The 21,746-nt window shown below is 31.7% G+C and overlaps 4 protein-coding genes, 1 long non-coding RNA gene and 1 other non-coding gene across 7 annotated transcripts; 4 read left to right on the plus strand and 2 right to left on the minus strand.

The window, feature by feature from the left end:
- Window positions 1–1,608: 1,608 nt before the first annotated feature.
- LOC149030765 (uncharacterized) lies at window positions 1,609–11,275 on the plus strand. Its single transcript, XR_016178371.1, has 2 exons — window positions 1,609–3,993; window positions 4,133–11,275. It is a non-coding gene; the product is annotated as an uncharacterized LOC149030765 (long non-coding RNA).
- Window positions 10,676–13,849, minus strand: Abi (tyrosine kinase Abl). 2 transcript variants are annotated; one of them, XM_015326295.2, is made up of 6 exons: window positions 13,700–13,849; window positions 12,537–13,202; window positions 12,118–12,453; window positions 11,782–12,039; window positions 11,548–11,711; window positions 10,676–11,468 (listed from the first exon to the last, which is right to left on the minus strand). In XM_015326295.2, the coding sequence occupies exons 1-5, from the start codon at window positions 13,710–13,712 to the stop codon at window positions 11,548–11,550; spliced, it is 1,437 nt and encodes a 478-aa protein (XP_015181781.1). In that variant the 5' UTR covers window positions 13,713–13,849; the 3' UTR covers window positions 10,676–11,468. The 2 variants fall into 2 exon arrangements, with proteins under 2 accessions (XP_015181781.1, XP_015181780.1); XM_015326294.2 differs by having other exon boundaries at window positions 10,676–11,711.
- Window positions 13,850–14,000: 151 nt separating this feature from the next.
- LOC107069205 (TELO2-interacting protein 2) lies at window positions 14,001–16,230 on the plus strand. Its single transcript, XM_015326298.2, has 5 exons — window positions 14,001–15,005; window positions 15,103–15,237; window positions 15,328–15,486; window positions 15,572–15,775; window positions 15,847–16,230. The coding sequence occupies exons 1-5, from the start codon at window positions 14,469–14,471 to the stop codon at window positions 16,090–16,092; spliced, it is 1,281 nt and encodes a 426-aa protein (XP_015181784.1). The 5' UTR covers window positions 14,001–14,468; the 3' UTR covers window positions 16,093–16,230.
- A 155-nt stretch (window positions 16,231–16,385) lies between these two features.
- Window positions 16,386–19,992, plus strand: Cyp304a1 (Probable cytochrome P450 304a1). The gene is made up of 7 exons (XM_015326293.2): window positions 16,386–16,789; window positions 16,880–17,131; window positions 17,224–17,396; window positions 17,483–17,752; window positions 17,828–18,117; window positions 18,228–18,484; window positions 18,577–19,992. Exons 1-7 carry the CDS (start codon window positions 16,699–16,701, stop codon window positions 18,756–18,758), a joined length of 1,515 nt encoding a protein of 504 aa, XP_015181779.2. The 5' UTR covers window positions 16,386–16,698; the 3' UTR covers window positions 18,759–19,992.
- twr (signal peptidase complex catalytic subunit SEC11 homolog C twr) lies at window positions 19,850–21,238 on the minus strand. The gene is made up of 4 exons (XM_015326299.2): window positions 20,987–21,238; window positions 20,777–20,886; window positions 20,517–20,666; window positions 19,850–20,433 (listed from the first exon to the last, which is right to left on the minus strand). Exons 1-4 carry the CDS (start codon window positions 21,035–21,037, stop codon window positions 20,199–20,201), a joined length of 546 nt encoding a protein of 181 aa, XP_015181785.1. The 5' UTR covers window positions 21,038–21,238; the 3' UTR covers window positions 19,850–20,198.
- Window positions 21,239–21,661: 423 nt separating this feature from the next.
- Window positions 21,662–21,733, plus strand: TRNAA-CGC (transfer RNA alanine (anticodon CGC)). Its single transcript has one exon. It is a non-coding gene; the product is annotated as a tRNA-Ala (tRNA).
- The last annotated feature ends 13 nt before the right edge of the window (window positions 21,734–21,746 follow it).

The raw sequence follows: 21,746 nt of genomic DNA on the forward strand, positions 1-21,746 counted from the left end.
CACGAATACCCTCGAAATACATAACGTCTTTCTCTCATACTCCGAGAACAGTAATAAAGAGAAAGAGAGAGAGAGAGAGAGAGAGAGAGAGAGAAGGAGAGAGTTTTGAATCTGTCGTAAAACGTTTGGAGGAATTTCACTTTGAATTTCTATCCTCCTGTTGATTGATAATTTCAAGTATTCTCGTTTGTTTTACTCATCCTTTATAACATTTACAATGAAACTATCATAAACGAAACAAACTTTGATAATAATAATATTATAATTAATAATATTAATATATTTATTAATAATATATATAATATTATTATTATAAATTTAATATGTAATTTTACATTGACAATAATCAAATTATTTGTTATTATATTGAAACTTTTTCATATTCGAATATAAATTGCGCATATTATTTTTATATTATATTATATATATATATATATATATTATTATATTAATTATAATATGCAATAAATATTGCATATTCGAAAAAAAAAAAATCATCGATGAAAGATGACAAAGTATCAGACATCAGGTTGGTAAAAACGATTCGAATCTCTCGAGGAAGAAGGTAAAGAAAATTGAAAATTCAACTTCTTATCGTGACATACTTTAACCCTCTCCCTTTTTCCTCTCTCTCTCTCTCTCTCTCTCTCTCTCTCTCTCTTTCCTTTCTCATCTTCGTACACCGATAAGAAGAAATCCTTCTCAAATTTCCGTTTCTACGCTTACCAGGGTCATCTTTCGGCCAGCCGATTTTCTCGTTTTCTGTCGGCCTCTACTTCGTATCTTTTGAATTGAAAAAGTTCCGTCTGTAGGTGATGATGGTGGTGACGGTGGTGGTGTGGTGGTTGCTTCATCCACCTACTAGAGACTCTCCTTGGTAGGATCTTAAAGAGACGTCGTATCAACTTCTTATCTCGTGCGATTAATCTCGGGAAAGCTCTCCCTTCCCTCTCTCTCTCTCTCTACCCTTAGGAGAAAAGGAAGGGGTAGAAAGGGTTGGTTGTTCCGTTGCACGTCCGATCGTTACACGTTATCACTTAACGCCGTAACCAGGAAGCCAAGCCACCGACGACGACGACGACGACGACGACGAACATCGACGACGATGACGACAAGGATCTTTAACCTCTTTTCCATCCCTTGCTAAATGATAATTATTATCAATCTCTGACAAGACACGAAAAAAAAATCTTCGTAAACTAAGGTAATAATAATTACGATAACGATAACGACAATGACGATTACGATTTTTACCCAATCTCGTTACTTCTTCTTCTTCTTCTTCTTTTTCTTCATAGAAAACTAAGAAGAACGTAACTGAAAAAAAAATAGAGAAAAAAAGAAATTCGATAGTTCCGAGTAATCGAAAAATATTTTCAGCTAGTTCGTAGAAGAGACACAGAGATATCTCTCACCCTTTCCTTCGAGTTTTCCATCTCTTTTACTCTCTTCGACAAAATTTTTCTTCTTTATCTCTTTGCGGTCGCTGAATTCCGGAGAGATTCTACTTCTTCTACGTTTTAAAGGGAAAAGAAGCAGAAGAATGTAGACTCGGATGAGATGAAGAGGAGACGAAAAAAGAGAAGAAGAAGAAGAAGGGACAAAAACAAAGAAAAAAGAAAAATAGTGGAGAAAAAGAGAGTAGCGGCCAGCGAAGCGTAGTAATTGGCCAAACGGTCGGTAAGTAATTCCGGAAACATGGCGAGACGACAGGAAGGATGTTCGTCCTACGAATGGAAATCGATGCTACCAGGAACGCCAAGTATTTCACTAAAGAAGCCTAATTTTCTCTAACCATCCTCTTCTTTCTTCTAGCACTTCGCTATTCCGTTCACGAACGTTACCTTTTTGCTAAACGGAAGACTTTTCACTCTTTTACATTTTTACGCTTCGATAATATTTTTATACGATTACGTCAGAGTAATCAATTTACGCAACAACAAAAATCGATGATGTTAAAGTCTCGTAAAAAAAAAGATCACCTGAACAAAACAAAAAAATTACTTTACATCGTACCCTTTTAAATGTTGTCATTTCGTTCCTGTATCTTACCTGTGCTTACGTATGGCGCCGAGACACTAACTCTAACAAAGCGCACAGCAAACAAAATTAGAGTAGTCCAGAGAATTATGGAGAGAGCAATGATGCTGTGCCTATCTCTGAGAGATAAGGTTCCCAACACTGATGATGATGATGATGATGATGATGATGATGATGAGTTTCGTTCCAAGTATTATCCTACGTGAAATTGAAAAATTATGAAAATATATTAAATAATTCAGTCGGTTAATTTATTCATTAATTAGCTATCATTCATATGACTGTATACGAGATATTCATTTGCTAAATCGATTAATTTGGAAAAGAAAAGAAAAGAAAAAAAAAGAAAACAAAAAGTAGAGAAAATTAAAAAATATTTTCTACACGATCGTTGAAAATACTAATTGTGATTATTTTGAAATATCAAAAGTTTCATTATTGAATAAATTTATTTTAAATATATAATAAACAAACAAAAAAAGTGAACCATCTATCTTCCCCATGGATATTAAAATTTGAAATAAATTTAAAAATAAATGTAATCGTAATATATATATATGATATCTCTGTGTGTGCGTGCGTGCGTAAATATTTTATGATTTTATTTAATACGATAGAAACGTACATTTAAAAGAACAGAAAATTCTTGTTCAATTTTCGAAAGAATCGAAGCGTGTCGAATAAAAAGAAACGCGTGTGACGTCTCGTATAAATGAGGATACATTCCAGACATATTAGAAAACGCGCTTAAACTATTGACACGAGAGAAAAGAGACAGAGAAAAATATTAAAAAAAAAAAAAAAAAGAAAAGAGAGATGAAAAACGCTAATTGAATTTCCGTTGTAATCTTCGTTGTAGAATCGTAGTCGTAGTCCTCCTCTTCCTCATCCTCCTCCTCCTCGTCCTAGTCGTAATCGTAGTCGTAAAACATTTTTCCGCGATATAATTTTAATATTATTAATTAGCAATTGTTAAATTATTGAAAAGTATATGTATTGTTACCTAACAACACCGAGTATATGATCGGAGTACCGTCCTCTTCGGAATCCACCTTAATACTGGCACGATGACCTAAATGAAAGTTCTTATATTTAATGTTGTTTATATGACTTTTTCTCAAGGCTACATATACATAAAGATAATAATATTCTTAATAAATGTTATTTCCTTATAAGGAAAGTCATATAAACAACATTTCCGTCTAACAGTGGATTTCAAAGAGAACGGTGTACCGAACATATGCTCAATGTTTTTTAACAACAATTTACATTATTTTCGATTAATTATCAATCAAGTAAAGTATATCTCACACTCTATTAACCAATTAAGCGTGTTTGACGACTATATCCGTCATCGTTTGATTATCGCGACACACACTGGAGCGCACCTTGCGCACAGAGATCGCCACACTTAACTGGTTAAACTAATAAAACATTATTTATGTACATTCCTGCTAAATTATATGATTTCAAGTTGAAAATTTGATATCTAATAAACTTTTGATTGTTTTTTTACTTTATTAATTTATATGAGAGAGAGAGAGAGAGAGAAAAGAAAAAATGAGTAGGTAAGCAATTGTTAGTTGAACAATAAGTTAAACAAGTATTATTTTTTCCCCCTTTTCAACTTTTTTCTACATAGGATGTATAAATTGAAAAGAAAATTGCAATGAAGATCTTTTCGATTACTTTTCTTTTAGAGGAAAAAGGACTTCCTCTGCTCGCAAGGAGCCAATTCTTTTACGAGTCTGAAGCCGAATGGAAGATTACAATGTACGCTCGCCCGATCCCTTTGCTCGGTTATCTCGAAGACGAGAAAGAAATAGTATGAGCTTGAGAAGTAGAAAAAAGGAAAAAAAGAAAAAAAAGGAGAAGAATCACGAAGGGATTTTATCCTGGTGCCTGTCTGCTGCTGCTGCTGCTGCTGCTGCTGCTGCTGGTGCTGCTACGAATGTGAGTGTGTGTGTGTATATCTATATGTATATGTGAGTGCATGTGTGTTGGGAAGAGCCAAAAGAATTCCGCACGTGCCCGTAGACCGCGGAAAATACCACTTCGACTAACATTTTCACCTCGGCGTCACAAATTCCAGCCTCGAATCGATTCATCGTTGGAAAATTCGTCTTCAATTTCCGGATGCGTTCGAGCGTGCGCTACACGACGACGACGACGACGACGACGACGACAACGACGACGACGACAACGACGACGACGACAACGACAACGACTTGGTGTTCGTTGTTGAATTCACGTCGAAACGACGAGAACGAGTCGAGCATCTCGAGTATGACAACGAGAGATGATCGTGATAGGGCTCAACTATGGAACTTTCAGTGAATTCCTTTACGAGTTAGCTGTTGTGCAATTCTTCCTCCTTGTCATCTCGCTAATCATTATTTTTTTTTTTTTCATAGTTTTCTATGATAACGAACGTTATTGAAATAATTAATACGAATAATATCTTTGCTTGATGTATTCGTTATAATCACGTATCTCATTATTTAATTAAGGTTAATTAGTTTTGTTGAAGAAGATATACATTTGTCATAACTTTCGAGGTGGAACAAAAAAAAGAACTGAAAGACAATTTTTCTCTTATGAATAAACATTTTTTTCTCCGTGTATTTATACATCAACCGCAGTACTACTCTCGTTATCTGTCGGACAGTTAATAATAATAATAATAATAATAATATTCTTATCAAAATAAAATAATAATTACGATGTATATGAAAAGATATACAGGGAGTCATAGGAATATTCATATTTGCTCTCGCTGTAAATGTTAAATAATTGATATTTACTTGGAATGGTGGAAAGCTTTAAAATTCATATTAATAAAAAATTATTTTATAATTATTTAACTTTCAAATTTGATTTCAGAGAAACATTTGATATTATAAAAGAAATATAATTAGACTTATAATTGAATGATCGATAAAATGAGTGAGATTTACATGTACACAAAATAATCTAATAAAAAGTGTTCTCTTATTGATGAACGAATGAACGAATGCTATGCTCCTTGGACTCGTTGTATTTATCTTATATTGAAAACAGGAGAAACAGGATTGAAATATATTATCGATATTGTAATACGATAATCGGCTTTCATTTGGAAAGCACTTGAAGTTACTATAAACTGCTTAGTAAGAAACAATAGAGCAAAGGAAGGAAGGAAGGAAGGAAGCTTCTTAATGTACTTGAAAAGAGACAGAATCGAGCAACTCGATCAATCTGTTCAGAAGCATCCCCTTTATCGTGGATTCTAGGTAGTCTGCAAATCTCAGATTAATGTCATCGGAGCTGTACTGGACATACCGAGCAAGGCAGCTGGATAGCAAATGGTAGTTAGGGTCGTAGGGTGGTTATGGGTCAAGAGTCGAGTTCACGACGTCTACTGCAGAGAGTAGTGTCAGAAGGGACAAGGATATTGATCTCAACATCGACTCTCTGGATCCGTTCTGAAGGATTACAAGGAGGAGGTTGGAACGAACCTCGAGTACTTCTCGATCCTCGTTAAAAGGGAACCCTTCATTTTTTTCACTCCCTTCTACCATTAACCGAACTCTTCAAACCTTCCTCCATCGATACCTTCTTCTTCCTACTTCGAGAAAAAAAAAAAAGAAAAAGAATTAATGAAAGCGTCATAAATAATAAACGGGTAAACGTTAAACTAGATTTAGCAAACCCGTTCGAACGAACGAACGAACGAACGAACGTCCAAGTTAACTTCGTTCGAATAATGGAGCAAAAGGTAAAAAAGAAAAAAAGAAAAAAAAAGGGACTTGAAATCCTGCAAACAAGATTTAAATCGACCAAGAGAGGAGACGAGAAAAGCCGTCAAACGTATGTCCATTTCTTGTTTTCTTTTCCTTTTACTACACTTGTTTATTTTAACCAATCAAACCGATCGAACGAACAAACTAATCTATATTTCCTCCCTGTCTAACAACACCAATAACAAAATTCTATTACAGTTACCGTTGAAGTGTATAATTCAATCAATTCGCGAACAAAAATCTAGGTCTTACACAAGAATATCTCATTTTGATTCGATACAAACGATAATTAAGACTACCTGTCGTCACAATTTTTTCCCAATTAAAAAGGCAATTTGACCAAGTTTTTATCTCAATCTTATAAAAAGTACAAATCATATCAATCAACAACAAAACATACTAAAGTTAAATTTAGCAAAAAGAACAACAAAAAACTTGAAGATATTAACTAAAATGATGGTTAAAACTAACAGGGAAATATACCAGCGAGAGCTGGTGGAAGTTCTCGTTATCGCTCTAACGAAGTGAAATCTACCTTAGAAATCCCATATTTAGTTGGAGATAACTTCGTACGTTATCCATGAAACACTGTTTACTTTCTAAGCGTGCGAGAGAGCGTGGGAGAGAAAGGGGGAGAGTGGGAGGGAGGGAGGGAGCAAGGAAGAGCTAGTGGAGCTCCAAAATCGTTTTAGAAGGCCAGTGAGCTTGGTAGAGAGGGATGAGCAAGAGAAAAGCGCATCTCCCTGAGGTAATATCGCAATGAAATCTGCTTTAGTCCCTGTAGAGAAGCCACTATGGTTCCCCATGGTTTATCCTCGGACCTGGCTTAATCCTACCGCCCTCCTCTTCTCTCTCTCTCTCTCTCTCTCTCTCTCTCTTCATCTCTCTTGCTCGTAATACCGACTACACGCTGCGCGTAACGCAAATTCATGTCGTCGGGGTGTTCCCTGTCAAATTAGGATGAACCATAACGCATACATTATGGAAAGCAACACGATTCACCCAACTATGTGTGTCTCTCGCTCTTACATACAAATACACGCGTACGCGCCTATACTCACACACATATATATATATATATTTATATATATACATGCAATATCATGGTTCCAAGTTATTTCAAAGCATATCTTTGAAAAGTGATATTAAAACGGACAAAGAGAGAAAAATTCTTTATACGACTTCTCTCTGCAGAGAGTCTATTTTCTAAAAAGTGGACAAAGATCGATTTTCTATAAAAGACATTTGTATTGTAAAAATTGTAATATTTATTTCTATTTTATTCTATATGATATGTGTGTACCTATCTTAGAATTATTTATGACAAACTAAAAGACGAAAAGACAAGATATTTCGAATTTTTATAAATGATTTATATTTAATAGTTCCTAAATATAGGCAACATTTTGTACTTCGTCGATAATATGATTCACGAACGTCGTTTATCGATTTGAACAAGTTTTAATCCCTTACAGTAGGCAATTTATTTGTATAGATATGTAAATAGGATGTTGGCTTGCTATTAGAGACTAAAAGTTATCTATGAATTACTAACACAAGCAAGAGGCGTAGTATTTATTAGCATAAATTATAGAAAATCGATAAATATTCCTAATTGATTATAATCGAGATCGTTTTAAACTAAATATAACATCTCAGAGTTGATATAAATCCAATGAATTATAAAGATAAAAAATTGATTACTTGTAAAAAATGCAAAGCTTATTATTATTCAGTGTATCAGTTTTAAATATCAATAAGATTTTTGATTATCTTATAATCAAATTGAAGATCAAATCAGATAATGTATAATGAATGTTAATGAAAGTGTGTAATGGCTCGTCACACGATATTTGTTCTAATATTCTGTTGTAACTATTCGATCTTTATAAATTTGACATTATTCATTAGAGGTATATTCAAATAGAGAATAATATTCAGGAACTCTCGGTGATAAATAAACCATATACAGCCTGTCTCTGCATCGTGTTTCCCAAGTAACGGATGAGTCAATCATTTATGCTTCACGCATACGGATCTAACCATCGTTGTATCCAATTTGCAAAAGATTCAAAACATCCCTGGTGCTACATTTTAACTAGTAACATCCCCATTACCAATTCATTCCTTTGATTAAAAATATTTGCCATTTCGTATCAAATGATATTTGACAAATTTGAAACTTTACAAAAAATGTATTATCAGAAATAAAGTAAAGAAAAAGAGAGAGAGAGAGAGAGTGTGTGTGTGTGTGAGAGAGAGATATATACAGTTATTATCTTATTAGACGTCGTCTTCGAATATACAGAGTATAATACGTCAGATAGTTCTGTATTTCTCTTTAAATTGGGATCAAACTTTGTAGAATATGAAACTAGTAGAATGGGAAGAAGGATAGTAGGAGTATTTAGTAAAGACCATAGGACGGTGGAGCCGCATGTTTCGCGAACATCCGATGTTGCATATCCAAGGGAACTCGAACTAACATAAGACAGATGACGGAAGAGGAATCGTCTGGGAAACTCGACTTAGCACGGTTGGCACATTGGCGAGCCACAAGAGCCGATCGAAGATCTTCCACACCTATATTCAAGTTCATGCAAACACACTAATACGAACGCGCATAGCATACCTATACATGTAAAAGCTCTTACATCTCCGAGGTAAAGACTCCTCGATCGTTTCAGGAAGGAACGATCGTTAATCCGATTTCCCTCTCAGTAGTGACGATCCATTCTCCTTCTCTCTCTCTCTCTCTCTCTCTCTCTCTCTCTCTCTCTCTCTTTCTATGAATTTGCGATTCCAACCGATCCCACGCTTCTGCACTCGCCGTCGTTATTGCAGTCACGTTGCCAAAGGTACGCGCTTAGAGCAAGTCCCTTTTACGCTCTAGGAGTTCCTTTTACCCTCTTCACGAATCCAACATCCAGCGAGCTCCTCTTGCACGTGAGTCATAGACGCATGCTGAACTAGACGTAGAAATTAATTCCTTCTAACGTTTCTATGTTATTAACTAACTTCGATTTATGATTTCTATGCGTTAGATGAAAGCTTTCTAGACGTTATTATCGAACCACTAAAACTATCTACTAAAGATGGAAACAAGATCTATCTTCATTAGTCATTTATTAATATTATTAATATTACTTGATGTCATTTTGGATGGCATAGAAATATCGTAGCTATTTATAAATATGTACATTAACGGGTTGAAAGGTTTTGAGCCGGATATATATAGAGACAATTTTTATTTATATATTTTTTATTTTTGCGGTCAAATTTATTTTTATTTTTTTTTATCGAGACTCATAACTTTTCAACCCATCCTCGTATATTCGATTGAAATATTTAATATATTGCATACATTTATCTTAAAATCGTTCGTAAAAGCTTTTCGGGCAACCAATACAATCATACGTTAGGTTGTCCGAAAAGTTTCATCGAACAAAATTCTATATAAAAATATCAATCGGGGCACACGAACAATTCAATACATATTATTATTATTATTATTATTATTAATATTGATTAATAAATTATTTACATAGAAAAGAAAGAAGAAAAATGAAAATAAATGAAAAACTTTAACAAGAAGAAGATTTATAATAAATATAAGTAAAGTAAGAAAAGTAAAAGTTTTCTCATTCGATATGAACAAAAAAAAATATGGTGATGATCGTCGTTTCGCGAAAATTCGTGGTTTAAATTGGCTGAGATATTTCAGGATTCGACGTTGCGGGTTACATTGCGGGATAACCACGCGGAAAGTTATCCGCAGGGAAGGTAGCATTAATCAAATGAAGCGGTTTCCGTTATAGCGAAGGCGAAGATGACTCCGCCGAGCTGCCTTCCGCTAACGTAAGGATAATCAATCCAGCGAATTAGATCAGATAGCTGGCTTGCTACGTGCGCCAACTTTGTCTCCCTGGATTTATTCTCTCCCTCTCCTCTTCCCACTCCATTCTCCTTCTTGCTCTCTCTCTCTCTCTCGAAGAAGAAGAAGAAGAAGAAGAAGAAGGAACAGGATAGATAAAGATGGTCTCTAGCTCTGATAATTGACTTGATTTTCTTACTTCTCCTATCTCAACAAAATTTCTATTTTTCTTCTTTAAACTATAAAAAGTTATTTTTTAAATAATTCCTCTTGATGAGATTATTATTTGTTCTCTTTTTCTATGTATCTTTCATTTTTGTTTATTCTCTTCTTTTATGCAAGGATAAAACAAGCTCGTTATTTCAAGTTTTTATTAAGAAATCAAAAATAATTCACGTGTACTATTAATAAAAATACCTAACGTTGTGTTTTCTTACTAAAAACGTGTATATAAGTTGTTGAGAAATTGTAAAAAAAACAAAAAAATAGAAAAGGAACAAGACACGACCTACTTGAAAATAATCTCTCTTTTTCTTTTTCCCTCTCTCGCTCTCTCTCTCTCTAGTTCATTTTTGCAGTTCACTGTTAAAAATGTTATCTATAAAATTATCTATTCATTCTTTCGTTAGCAACGTAATAAAGAAATAAAATAAAAATGAAACGAACTAAACTCGACTCTGTGTACGTATAATTAAATACAATTGTAAAATCTTTAGAAACATTGTATACACACAATATATTTTTATTATATAAAATTAAAATCGTTTTTACGAAAAAGCACAATCTAGAGTAATTCGTTTACTACAACGATAAAAATAATCATGTTCAAAAAGCGTGTCTGTTGGTAATTTAAAAGATCTCTTTTACTGTTTCTTCAATAAAATCTGTTCACTTACTTTCTTTGACCTATTATGCACGATGATAATGAAAATTGTCAGGTTCTCTTCAATTTAAATCAAGAGAAACGATAAAATAATCATCCTGTCGATTTTCATTTTTATTTTCAAAGTGTTCTACAATTATTAAAGGTAATATTACATATTATATTTATGTATATATATATATATATATATATGTGTGTGTATTTTTTTGTTTTTAATAAAATAAACGCATCGTGCTACAATACTGCACCAAAGGTACTATAAAATGTTACAAAAATGCAGGAGCGTTTGACGCTTTACGAGCATTTTGGCGATATTCCTTACCATAGTTAGCTTCCCCCCTGCCCACCCTCTCCTGACATTTCTTTCCCCTTCTCTCTGTGATTGAACACAGTTTACATGGTAATACATTAAACTTTATTACTAGATAGGACGTTTGGTATTTTGATTGCTTATTATTTGAGTACTTTAATAATAGCTAAGATATACATAAATATATTTTGCGAATGATACGCCGCAGTTTTAAATTGGGTTTACACGTTATTTACGAAGATCGCCTACTTTATTATAATTGCAGGAGAAAAAAGTATATTATGGAGTAGAGAAAAATACATTTTCTTACGACACTGTAAAATTTTGGCTTAGTTTTTTCTGTGTTTGATTTTTCGAAGAAAAAAAAAAAAAAAAAAAAAGAAAAATCATCATTTGGAAGAGCCAAAGAGTATTTTATTCGCTACTCCTCAAAACAACGGACCCCATCCTATGATAAATATTTTCTAAAACTCGATATCGACTGCTTATTTTCACATAAACTGTCCGTTCACATCTAACTTCCTGCTAATCGATGATATAACAAATAATGTTATAGTTACAAAGCTCCATTGCGTATACCTTAAAATAGCAGTCTTTTAATTCTAGATACTGATCTTTTACGTAAAATGCTTAATAAGTATATATATATAATACATGCCTAAACACAAGGTTCAACATAATTGCCGGGAAATAATCCGGTTATTCCATCCATCACTCCTTCCCACCAACCATCATCGTTCTTTTTTAAAACGTAAATAACAGAGCTCTCTTGAAAACTCAGTTCGTCTTCCTTATCGGCATAATAATCATAAATAGCAACAACTAAAATGATTCATTTGTATTAAATCAATCCATACGTTGTATTACCATATTTCAAATAAATTCAACTTACCTTTCTCGATATAATTTTTAGGTACCCAACCAGGCAAATCTTCTTCATCCGGTACAATAGGCATTATAGCACCACTTGAAGGAGTTGGCCTACCAAATTGAGGATGCTCCTCTTGTTCCGGAGGCGGAGGAGGTGGTAGTGGTGGACTGCTAGCACCGCTACTTCGACTAATTTGATGTGCTAATCTATGCGGTAAAGTATGGTGCCCACTATAATCAGCCATATCTCCACTGATACCGACCAGTGGAGAAGGTGGTGCTAAAACAATCATTTAGTAATTAAATGATCTTAAAGTTACTACTACAAAAAAATGAACTTATAATAAGTTTTACTTACGGGGCATATTATTATGTTGCTCCTGTATATATCCTGCAGCTCCTGTTACACTTGGCGGTGCTGGCGGTGGAGTCTGCGGATGACTTTGTAACGGATGGACTGTACCCACTTGAGGTGGAGAAGTATGTTGTGTCATATTATTTGTGTGTGTAGAATGATTGGCATTGTGAACAGAATGAGAAGTCGTATGAGCATGCAATGGTAAAGTACTATATCCTGGGCCACGCTCGCGTCGTGGATGACCCAATGGATAATTTGGCGCATAATGACTAGGAACTTGAGGTGGAGCAACCGCAGGTGGGGTTCTGTATTCTCGAGAACCTTTACTCAGTGTTCCTATTAATGAAAGAAATGGTTATTATAGAAATTATAATATTTCAATTGTTGAATACTTCCAAATAATTATGAATCATTCTTACCAGTCCTTACTGTTTGTGGAGGAGTCGGTGGCTTAGTTGTAGGAGCAGGTCCCACCATAGCAGCAGCTAAACCAGAGCCAGTAGACGTTGCACCCAAACTCTGAACGCTACCTTGACTACCTCCCCTTTCTTTACTTCTCGGTGTGCCACTGCTACGTACACCATGGCCGATGTCATCCAAAATTGTATAATCTATGCTTTTTCTTACATATTTAATAGGCTTTTCAGGATTTGCAGGTGCTATAATTTTATATTGACGGGCTGTCATTTTGTTAGCCGTTAATACACCTATCTCTCGCCTAGCAACTTTTTCTTTATGTATCATTACAGTTTGAGCAATATGATTCATTTGACTTTCCATCTCAGCTAATTGAGATGTTTGTAAATCTAATAATTGAAGAAAATTATAAGCGAGAGTATTTATTTGATACGCTACACTAGCTAACGATTGAGTCGTATAATTCTTTGTTTCTTCTAACGCAATCCTTTTATTGTCCGCTTGAAAATAGTTAGCCTCACAATAATCCGCAACACGTTCAAGATTAGTATAACTGTCGGCAAGATTGTGTCTTCCCTCAGGAATTTCCTGATGCAGCAAAGCCGCTAGTTCGGCCATGACTTCTGAATCGCTGCCTACTCCGGAAGACACGCAATAAGAACCAGATCCTTGCATTTGAAAATACAAAATGCATTAGAAATTTAATTCATCCTTATAATAAATTGAAACAATATGACATTTTTTTTTCATGAAACAAATGTAAAAAGAACAAGAAAATACGAAAAAAAAAACAAAATATGAGTCATGCTTTATATGATCATCATTATATTTATTTGTGATTATTCAATTTGAACATATTTGACAACTATTAAAGAAGACATTCAAGTCACATAAGTGATTTATGATTATGAAAATGAAGGAAAAAGTATGGTTATGTTAAAGCGAATAAAATAGATAATTGATTAGAGATTATGATAAAAGTTAAATATTAAGTGATTGACATATGAAACTTGGTATTTAATAAACGATAAAAATTATGTATGAAGGATGTGATGACGAACATGCAGGAGAAGCAAGATGGAGATCAAAGATGAACATTTCCTTTTTTGACGTTAAAACAACACTGCAAAATGAAATATAATGAAGGTATATAAATTGAACTAACGATACTCAGCCATATCGCAACTACCAGCTACTACTCTGCTGCATTAATTCATAATTACCAGGATTCTTCTTATTTTTGGATAAAAAAATAATGAAACAATTTACTTTACGCTTTACGACAAAACTATCTGTCACGACAGGTACAATCGAACGGTATGCATTCGATAACGATATATAAACGATATATAAACGATATATCTAAATAATCGCACTTTCATCGATACCTAATGTAACCTAACTTTACGTGACACTCTTTTAGATTTAAAGAAAGATAGATACATGCAAGTTAAAAAGCACTGAAAGCATATAAAAGAAAATATAAGAGAAGGATGGAGAAATTTGAATCGAGATTTTCGATAAATCGCAAATACGTAAAGTACTAAAGTAACCTCGAATTTTGCGATTCGATATATCGTTTAATATGAATAAAATGCGATAATTGTATAGCAAAGCAAAGAGAATAGTCTGATGAAAGTCTAGGAAGCATCTCTTTGTTGGAATTAAATGATTTTTACTGTTTTATAGATATCATATTTATTTAATAATCAAAGAATAATAATTTAATCGAAAGTAAGACCTGTCACTTTTTTTAACTCTAGGATAGGTTAGAAATTGTAAGTTTTTGTATAAAAAGGAAATACACAAAGGATATAATGTTCCATGGGGAACAATTTATATATATATAATAATAATATAATATATCTTGAAGAAAATTTCAATTTTAACACATTAACCTTTCATTCTGTCAAAATTCTACATTGCAATATATAATGGACAACCTCATAAATAAATTTGAAGATTTAAAGATACCAGAAACTACAATGACAGAAGAACTATGGTTAAAATGGATTGATGTTGTAGAAAATAGTTTTGTACCACAGAAAATATGTGGCAATGAACGACCACTCGAGGAAGAAGACTTCAGAGAATATAGAGCTATAGTGGATAGAAATTTAAATAATATTAAAATGATGTTAGAATCTGTTCTAGAAAAGTGTAAGGAAACTAATAAACGAATAGATTGTGACAGTATATTAGGAAAAACATTTGGTATGAATTTATTATACTTGATTGGAGAAATGCATGAGAAAAATGTTTGGAACACTGCAGAATCAGTGAAAATTTCCAAAACATTATCTTCTTATTTCTGTCAATTATATGTCTATGAAAACGTTAAAGACTTTATATGGCTAGGTAATAATATTGTTGTGATGTTTGAAAAGTTTAGATACAAATTGCAACGTGACACTTGGAAAACTTATCCATCTGCTGTTGCATGGTACAAATGGTTCATACATCATATAAAGGTATTTTAATATTTCAACTTTAATTTGAAATATTTATTTCATTTGATTTGATATTCTCTAATAAGGAGACTTATTATTAATCACATTTTTATTACAGGGATTCACTCCATTCAAGATTCGTGAAGTATTATTTCCAACGATTCTAATAATTCTTGATGATTATGTACCCGAAAATATAGTCAAAGGATTAGAATGCTTACATTTACTTACAAATAACTCTTGTCCATTATTGGTTGGTAAAATAATTATATGTATATATATTAATATAAATTACAATAATGTCAGTACGAATATTATAATTTAACATAATATTTATTTGCAGAAAAAAGAATTTATAGAAACTGGTTATGCAGAAGCAATTTATTACTCATTAGAACGTCTAGCTCATCAAAGAAATGTGATATATACTGTACCCTTGTATTTGTGTTTAAAAGATATCTTAGAAATGCTGGACATGCATGATAATATTAATTTATTTGAGGTACATATTTTTATATTAATGTCTTAAATTTTTGTTTATTATTAAATAATATATATATATATTATTAATGTGCATATGTTTACAGTGGAATAAACGAGATGTAATACTTTCAATATTATTAAGTCATATGGAATTTGAACAAGATGTAGAATTACGTCATGCTTATATGTTAAGTTTACCACAACTTCTTAGCATTGGTAGTACCAAATGGTGTGACAAAATTGCAAGAATACTTTCTGATTATTGTAAACATCAGACAGATCTTAGAACTTTGAAAGTTACGGTAAAGGTAAGAAATAAAACTATAATAAATTAGATTTAAAAAAAAAGATATTTATAAAATATTCTTTGTTAATACAGGCTGTCAAAGTTTATATTATGATGTTCAACTTTCGAGTAGTGTCAAAATATGTATCATTGTGTAAGGAATTAATAGAATTACGTTTTGATTTAATGAAAACACCTATATTTGATATGGAAATAGTGCAAAATTTAGAAGATTGCATTTTTTATTTCTATAAAAATCCACCCAGTGCAGGCTGTTTTCATAATGATTGTTACAAACCTCAAATACAAGGTCTGAGTTATAATAAATATTTGGAATAAATGTTCTCTAAGTCATTTTATAAATAATATTATTCAATTAATAGATAACGACCGATGGAATCTGTAATCTTATACAAATTTGTAGAATTCAGCGTATACTATTTGTATCTCAAAATACAATCTTTTATCATAATATTACTTCGGACATTTTTATTCTTCATAAATATCTCAATTCATCTAGACTAAATTATCTTAAGTAGATCTTGTATAAATTGTTTTACAAAACCTGATAAAAGTGTTATGTAATGTATTAATCTATCCAAAATAATGAAATTTTCAAATTTAGCCAAACATTTTAGGATATTATGATGACTATACTTATCTTAACTTTCGATGTTGTCACTTGTTTTAAACATGTAGAATAAATAAGTCTTTGATTATTAAATGTTCTTCTTATGGACTTTAGCATAGATATCAATAATGTTATTATTATTGAATGTGACAAGTCGAAAACACTCCATTAAGATAATGATTATAAGCCCTCCATTAATCGTCAGAAGTGGGGAATATAAAATTAAGACAAAGATATAAATAGTACTTAATCGCCCATAAGAAAGTGCTATCAATAATATTGTATATTCTTCTCAGACGAAATTGCGTGTAAAGATGTTTTACTTCTTACTGTTAATTGTTATTTTCCTAATAACATATGAGTATTACAAATATATAATCAGTAAACCACCAGGAACACCTCCAGGTAAAGATTTCAATGAATATTTTCTTTTATATACATACGATCGTTAGGATAAAATGTCATTCGTTTATAATTTTGTCTGTAATAAAATAGGAATCGTTGGATTGCCGTTAATAGGAGCTTATTGGCATTTGTTATGGAAGAATTACAAATATCCACATAAATCATTGAATTATTATACGAAAAAATTAAAATCTAAAGTAATTAGTTGTTATTTGGGCTCGTTTTTTACGGTAATAGCTAATGATTATGAAAGCATAAAAGAAATATTAACGAGAGAAGAATTCGATGGTAGATTAACTGAAGCCTATGCCTTGAAAGCACGTGCATTCAATCAAAAATTAGGTAATTTCATTTGTTATTTGTAAAATTACATTTATAATAAACTTGTTTATTTATTCATTTATGTCAAATGTAATTATATTCAATTTTTTTAGGTATATTCTTTACGGATGGAGAACAGTGGCGAGAACAAAGAAGATTTGCTCTTCGACACATGCGAGACTTTGGATTTGGTCGACGACACGAATCATTTGAAACGAAAAGTAGAGAGGAATTAAATATCTTAATGGATTTGTTAAAGAATGGTCCTATGAATGAAGATGAAAAGGTTTGTTAGATTTATTTAAAAAAAAAAAAAAAAAAAAAAAATAGAACAAACATGAATTAATTTTGAATTCGATTTTTCTATTGTAGAAAATTTATAATAATGGATTGGCTCTTTTCCCCGATATTTTTTATCAATTCTTTGTAAACAACATATGGGAAATTATGTTTGGATACAGATTTGAACGTAAGGATTATGAAAAACTTCGTTATTTCTCTCGAAATGCAATTAAATTCCAAAGATCAGGCGACACAACAGGCGGTGCTCTCCTCATTTTTCCAATCACGTGTCACTTAGGAAATTTATTTTCATTTAAAGATTTAATGGATTCGAATTATGCTATGATCAATTTCATAAAGGTAAAATAAAATAAATAATCGCATTTTTTTTTTTGTAAACGTATCACTTAACTTTAGAAATGATTCGAATTGCAGAAATATTTGCATGAATATAAAGCAATGTACGGGGAAGATGACGAACATGGATTTGTTGGCAGATATTTAAAGAAGTTAAAGGAAAACGATCTTCCTTCTTCTTTTTCAGAAGAATATCTTATAATGACACTGATTGATTTCATGTTTCCTAATGCAACTGCGACATCAAGTCTTCTTACGTTTGCTATCAAATTTATGATGCATTTTCCAAATGTTGCAAAAAAAGTGAGAAACGAAATAAACGATGTCATTGGAAGTGGAAGAATACCTACTTGGGAGGACAGAAATAAGTAAGAGTAATTAAATGTTGAATAAAAATAAATACAAATTGACGACATATTTCATTTGGGGGGGGGGGGATTAAATTTGAAGACTATTGCTTACTTTGTTTTCTTCACAGACTCCCATACACAGAAGCGACTCTACGTGAAACTATGAGATACGAAACGATTACTCCTTTAAGTGTTGCTCATAGAGCTACCAAGGATACGACATTTCAAGGATACTTCATTCCAGCTAATACGAGTATGATAACCAATTTAGACGGAATGAATAACGATCCCGATTTTTGGGGCGATCCAGAAAACTTTAGACCGGAGAGATTTTTAAAAGACGATGGACAACTTAATAAAGATTTTACGTTACCTTTTGGAGCAGGTAAATCATATCTTGTATTTTTATTCCATTTGTCTGATCGTCTATAATACTATATTCATTTCTCTTAATGATTTATTGAAATAACAAATTAGGACATAGACTGTGCGCTGGTGAAACGTACGCGAGGTTTACGGTATTTGAAGTTTTTGCAACTTTAATGCAAAACTTTGAATTTGACTTCGTCGATGGTCAACCGACAAGCTTAGAAGATAAATTTCCTGGCATCATTACTACTCCAAAAGAAACTTGGATTCGTTTAAATCCATTTATTTAAAGTGCATTTTATTTGATCAACAAAAATATTGACATATATATATATATATTAAGCACGTTACATTTAAACAATAATATTTACTATTAGAGGTATGCTTATTAGATATATTTCGAATAATATATAAATTGTAATTTTATGATTAGAAAAAAGATAGTAAGTAACTTATTTTGAAAACTATCAAAGACTTACAAGCGAATGAAAAAAGTGATGATATAATAAATGCAATTGCATGAAATAGAAATATTATATTTACACTGAATATATGAATTTGACTAATCTATTTTATCATAGATAATTATAAAATAAACAAAAAATTCTATAGTAATATATTGAACATAGAAAATTCATAAAAAATTTAGAAAATGTTTGCACACGTTATGCATGTACAATTTTTATTATTATTATTATTAGTATTATTATTATGAGTTAGGTTCAAATGTGAAATATATTAATAGCAAATAAAAAAGTTTTTCAATTTTAGAATATAAATGGTATGAGATATTATTTAAATCGGCAATGGATATAATTTGGTATATGTACAATTTCTATTATTATCTTAACAGGATTCTTACATCAGTTTTATGATCAATGACAAGAAAAATCTTAAATATATACAAACCACTATTAAACTGTTGAATAATTTAAACATTTTCCCATTGTGTCTGAATATAATATACTTGTTACTTTCAAGATTAAACAGTCATTATACAAATAATTATTATACCATTATTTTACTTAGTGTTAATCTAGCTAATACATAAATTAAAAAAAATTAGATTTATTTTATGTATTAAATTGATAAGATATATTATTCTATAGCTTCGACATCAATTATTTAAATTTAATTAATCTTGCTATAAGTAGCAAAGCATACATAGTGCATAAAGAACGATAGAATGTGATATATAGTGCAACAATTCTTAAAATTAAGAGCAACGCCCAGGTATGTGTCTCAAAAATATTTTGTACCATTATTTTCTTTATCTAAACAATGAATTTTATAAATCTTGATAGAGAGATCGGTTTATTTAGTTTTTTGTTTTTGTTTTGTTTTGTTTTGTTTTGTTTTGTTTTTAATGATAAGCATAAGATCGTGTATGCACATACAAATTTTATTTTGTATATAATTTTACTAATAGCTGAGAAATTGTTCATTTTGTGGCACAATATAAAAGTACTGGAGTCTGTATTTTGTACTCTTTCAATTATTTACCACTGTCACAAGCAATCATTGGTTTTCTAACAAGGTGATGATACATTTTTTTTACAGAAAACAAATATATGTGAACAGCATACAATTGAAAGGGTATGAAATTTATGCGAACAACAACCCCTGTACAAATGTTTCAATCAATTCATTGTCATCTAATCTTATTACATATTTCGATTAAACGACAAATATGACAGTCTATTATATTAATTTTCTATAAAAAGGTATTCTTATTCTCTGTTAATTAAAACGTATAAACCCAAACAACCTAGAACGGCATATTTAAATTTAGGATATTCATTCATGTAAATAGTAACCATACCCACATAAGGTAAAAATCCTCTTGCTCTACCAACAACGTCTTTATGTGTTAACCATAATTGTCCTTGCGCATATAAACCTCTGTCATCGATAGAATTATTATCACCTTTTGTTAAAAATTTAACAGTATTGTTCTGATCTCCTCTGAAATATGTTTTTTCAAATTCTAGAGAACCGTATAGATAAGAAATAATTTATAATCAAGTAATTCTTAATAAAGCACTTACTTTTCGTGGAGTTTCAGAACCCTATGCACTATCGGTATCTCTCTTCCAACGACTTTGAAAACAACAATTTCTCCTACTCTCATAGGTTCATTCTGATGATTTGTTAAAAATAATAGATCACCTCTATGGAATGCTGGTTCCATACTACCACTAAAACATCAAATAAGAAAAGGGTGTAAAATTAATTGAAATTATACAAATGAATGTACTACTATGTAACATTACATTAAGAAACGTAATAGGTTAGTTTACTGTTATACCTTAAAACAACAACAATGGGACTTTCGCTACCCGTTACAACCATTAAACCTTTCCATATCATTAAAGCCGATGACACGATCATACCAAAGCTCAGCACTTGATACAGGAACTGCAAATAAAAAAACATTCTATTAGACTAAGAATTCTTGAACGACCATATGTGTTTTTTCAACAAATCAAAGCTTACAATTTAAATGGAAATAATTTACCTGTCGTTTATTCATCCGACGTAGATCTTCAAACACTGATTGCAACATCATGGCGATAATATTATATCAATAAAAAAAGTTAATTTTTATAAGGATCGGTGAAAATATTGTTCTACTTTGATTCGATGTAGACACAACCGGCAAAGCAAGTCAATCAGTAATACCCACGTCACGTAAATACACGACAGGAAACGACAAGGCTGTGTGTACGATTACAGATTGTCAGTCAGTCGGAGGGAAACTTGGCGCTTGCACACTAGCGACCTGAATTTATAGGTTAGTTTTCAAATAACGCGGGAAATTTAGTTATTTTTCTTGCAAAATTACAAAATCATTTCGCGATTGTATATATATATATATATATAGATATATAGATATATAGATATATAGATATTGTTTCAAACAAATTGTTTAACCACACAGAAAAGAACATTTAATTATTTACAAAGAATTTGAATTTCGATAAAGAATTCATTATAATATAAATGTATCAGTGTCGCCGTCTGTAATTATTTTCTCTCCGGAAATATGAACAAGTTAATGACAGTAAAAATGAAAGTGCAACTGATACTACTACTTTTGATAAAAAAAAATTGTAGTGATAAAAAAGTATGTCTTATTTTTATAATATTTTTTATTAGCATTTAAACTTTATAATATAACCAAATGATAATCGGGGGTGTAACTCAGTGGTAGAGTGTCTGCTTCGCATGCTGAAAGTCCTGGGTTCAAATCCCAGCTCCTCCAAAGCTCTTTTTTT

Source organism: Polistes dominula, unplaced genomic scaffold, assembly GCF_049000335.1.
Source record: "Polistes dominula isolate Pdom_NZ unplaced genomic scaffold, Pdom_raw_medaka contig_24, whole genome shotgun sequence".
NCBI classification, from domain to species: Eukaryota; Metazoa; Arthropoda; class Insecta; order Hymenoptera; family Vespidae; genus Polistes; species Polistes dominula.

Excerpts from the sequence above, each read along its gene's own strand:
- Cyp304a1 (XM_015326293.2), top strand. The coding sequence starts at position 16,699 with ATGTTTTACTTCTTACTGTTAATTGTTATTTTCCTAATAACATATGAG. Across the intron at positions 18,118-18,227 it reads ACTTGGGAGGACAGAAATAA|ACTCCCATACACAGAAGCGA; the intron begins GTAAGAGTAATT and ends TTTTCTTCACAG. Across the intron at positions 18,485-18,576 it reads TACGTTACCTTTTGGAGCAG|GACATAGACTGTGCGCTGGT; the intron begins GTAAATCATATC and ends ATAACAAATTAG.
- twr (XM_015326299.2), bottom strand. The coding sequence starts at position 21,037 with ATGATGTTGCAATCAGTGTTTGAAGATCTACGTCGGATGAATAAACGA. Across the intron at positions 20,667-20,776 it reads CCCATTGTTGTTGTTTTAAG|TGGTAGTATGGAACCAGCAT; the intron begins GTATAACAGTAA and ends TTGATGTTTTAG. Across the intron at positions 20,434-20,516 it reads GTTCTGAAACTCCACGAAAA|AGGAGATCAGAACAATACTG; the intron begins GTAAGTGCTTTA and ends AACATATTTCAG.
- LOC107069205 (XM_015326298.2), top strand. The coding sequence starts at position 14,469 with ATGGACAACCTCATAAATAAATTTGAAGATTTAAAGATACCAGAAACT. Across the intron at positions 15,006-15,102 it reads GGTTCATACATCATATAAAG|GGATTCACTCCATTCAAGAT; the intron begins GTATTTTAATAT and ends TTTTTATTACAG. Across the intron at positions 15,776-15,846 it reads CTTTGAAAGTTACGGTAAAG|GCTGTCAAAGTTTATATTAT; the intron begins GTAAGAAATAAA and ends TTGTTAATACAG.
- Abi (XM_015326295.2), bottom strand. Across the intron at positions 12,040-12,117 it reads GCAACATAATAATATGCCCC|CACCACCTTCTCCACTGGTC; the intron begins GTAAGTAAAACT and ends TGATTGTTTTAG. Across the intron at positions 11,712-11,781 it reads TAAAAATTATATCGAGAAAG|TTGTTGCTATTTATGATTAT; the intron begins GTAAGTTGAATT and ends GAATCATTTTAG.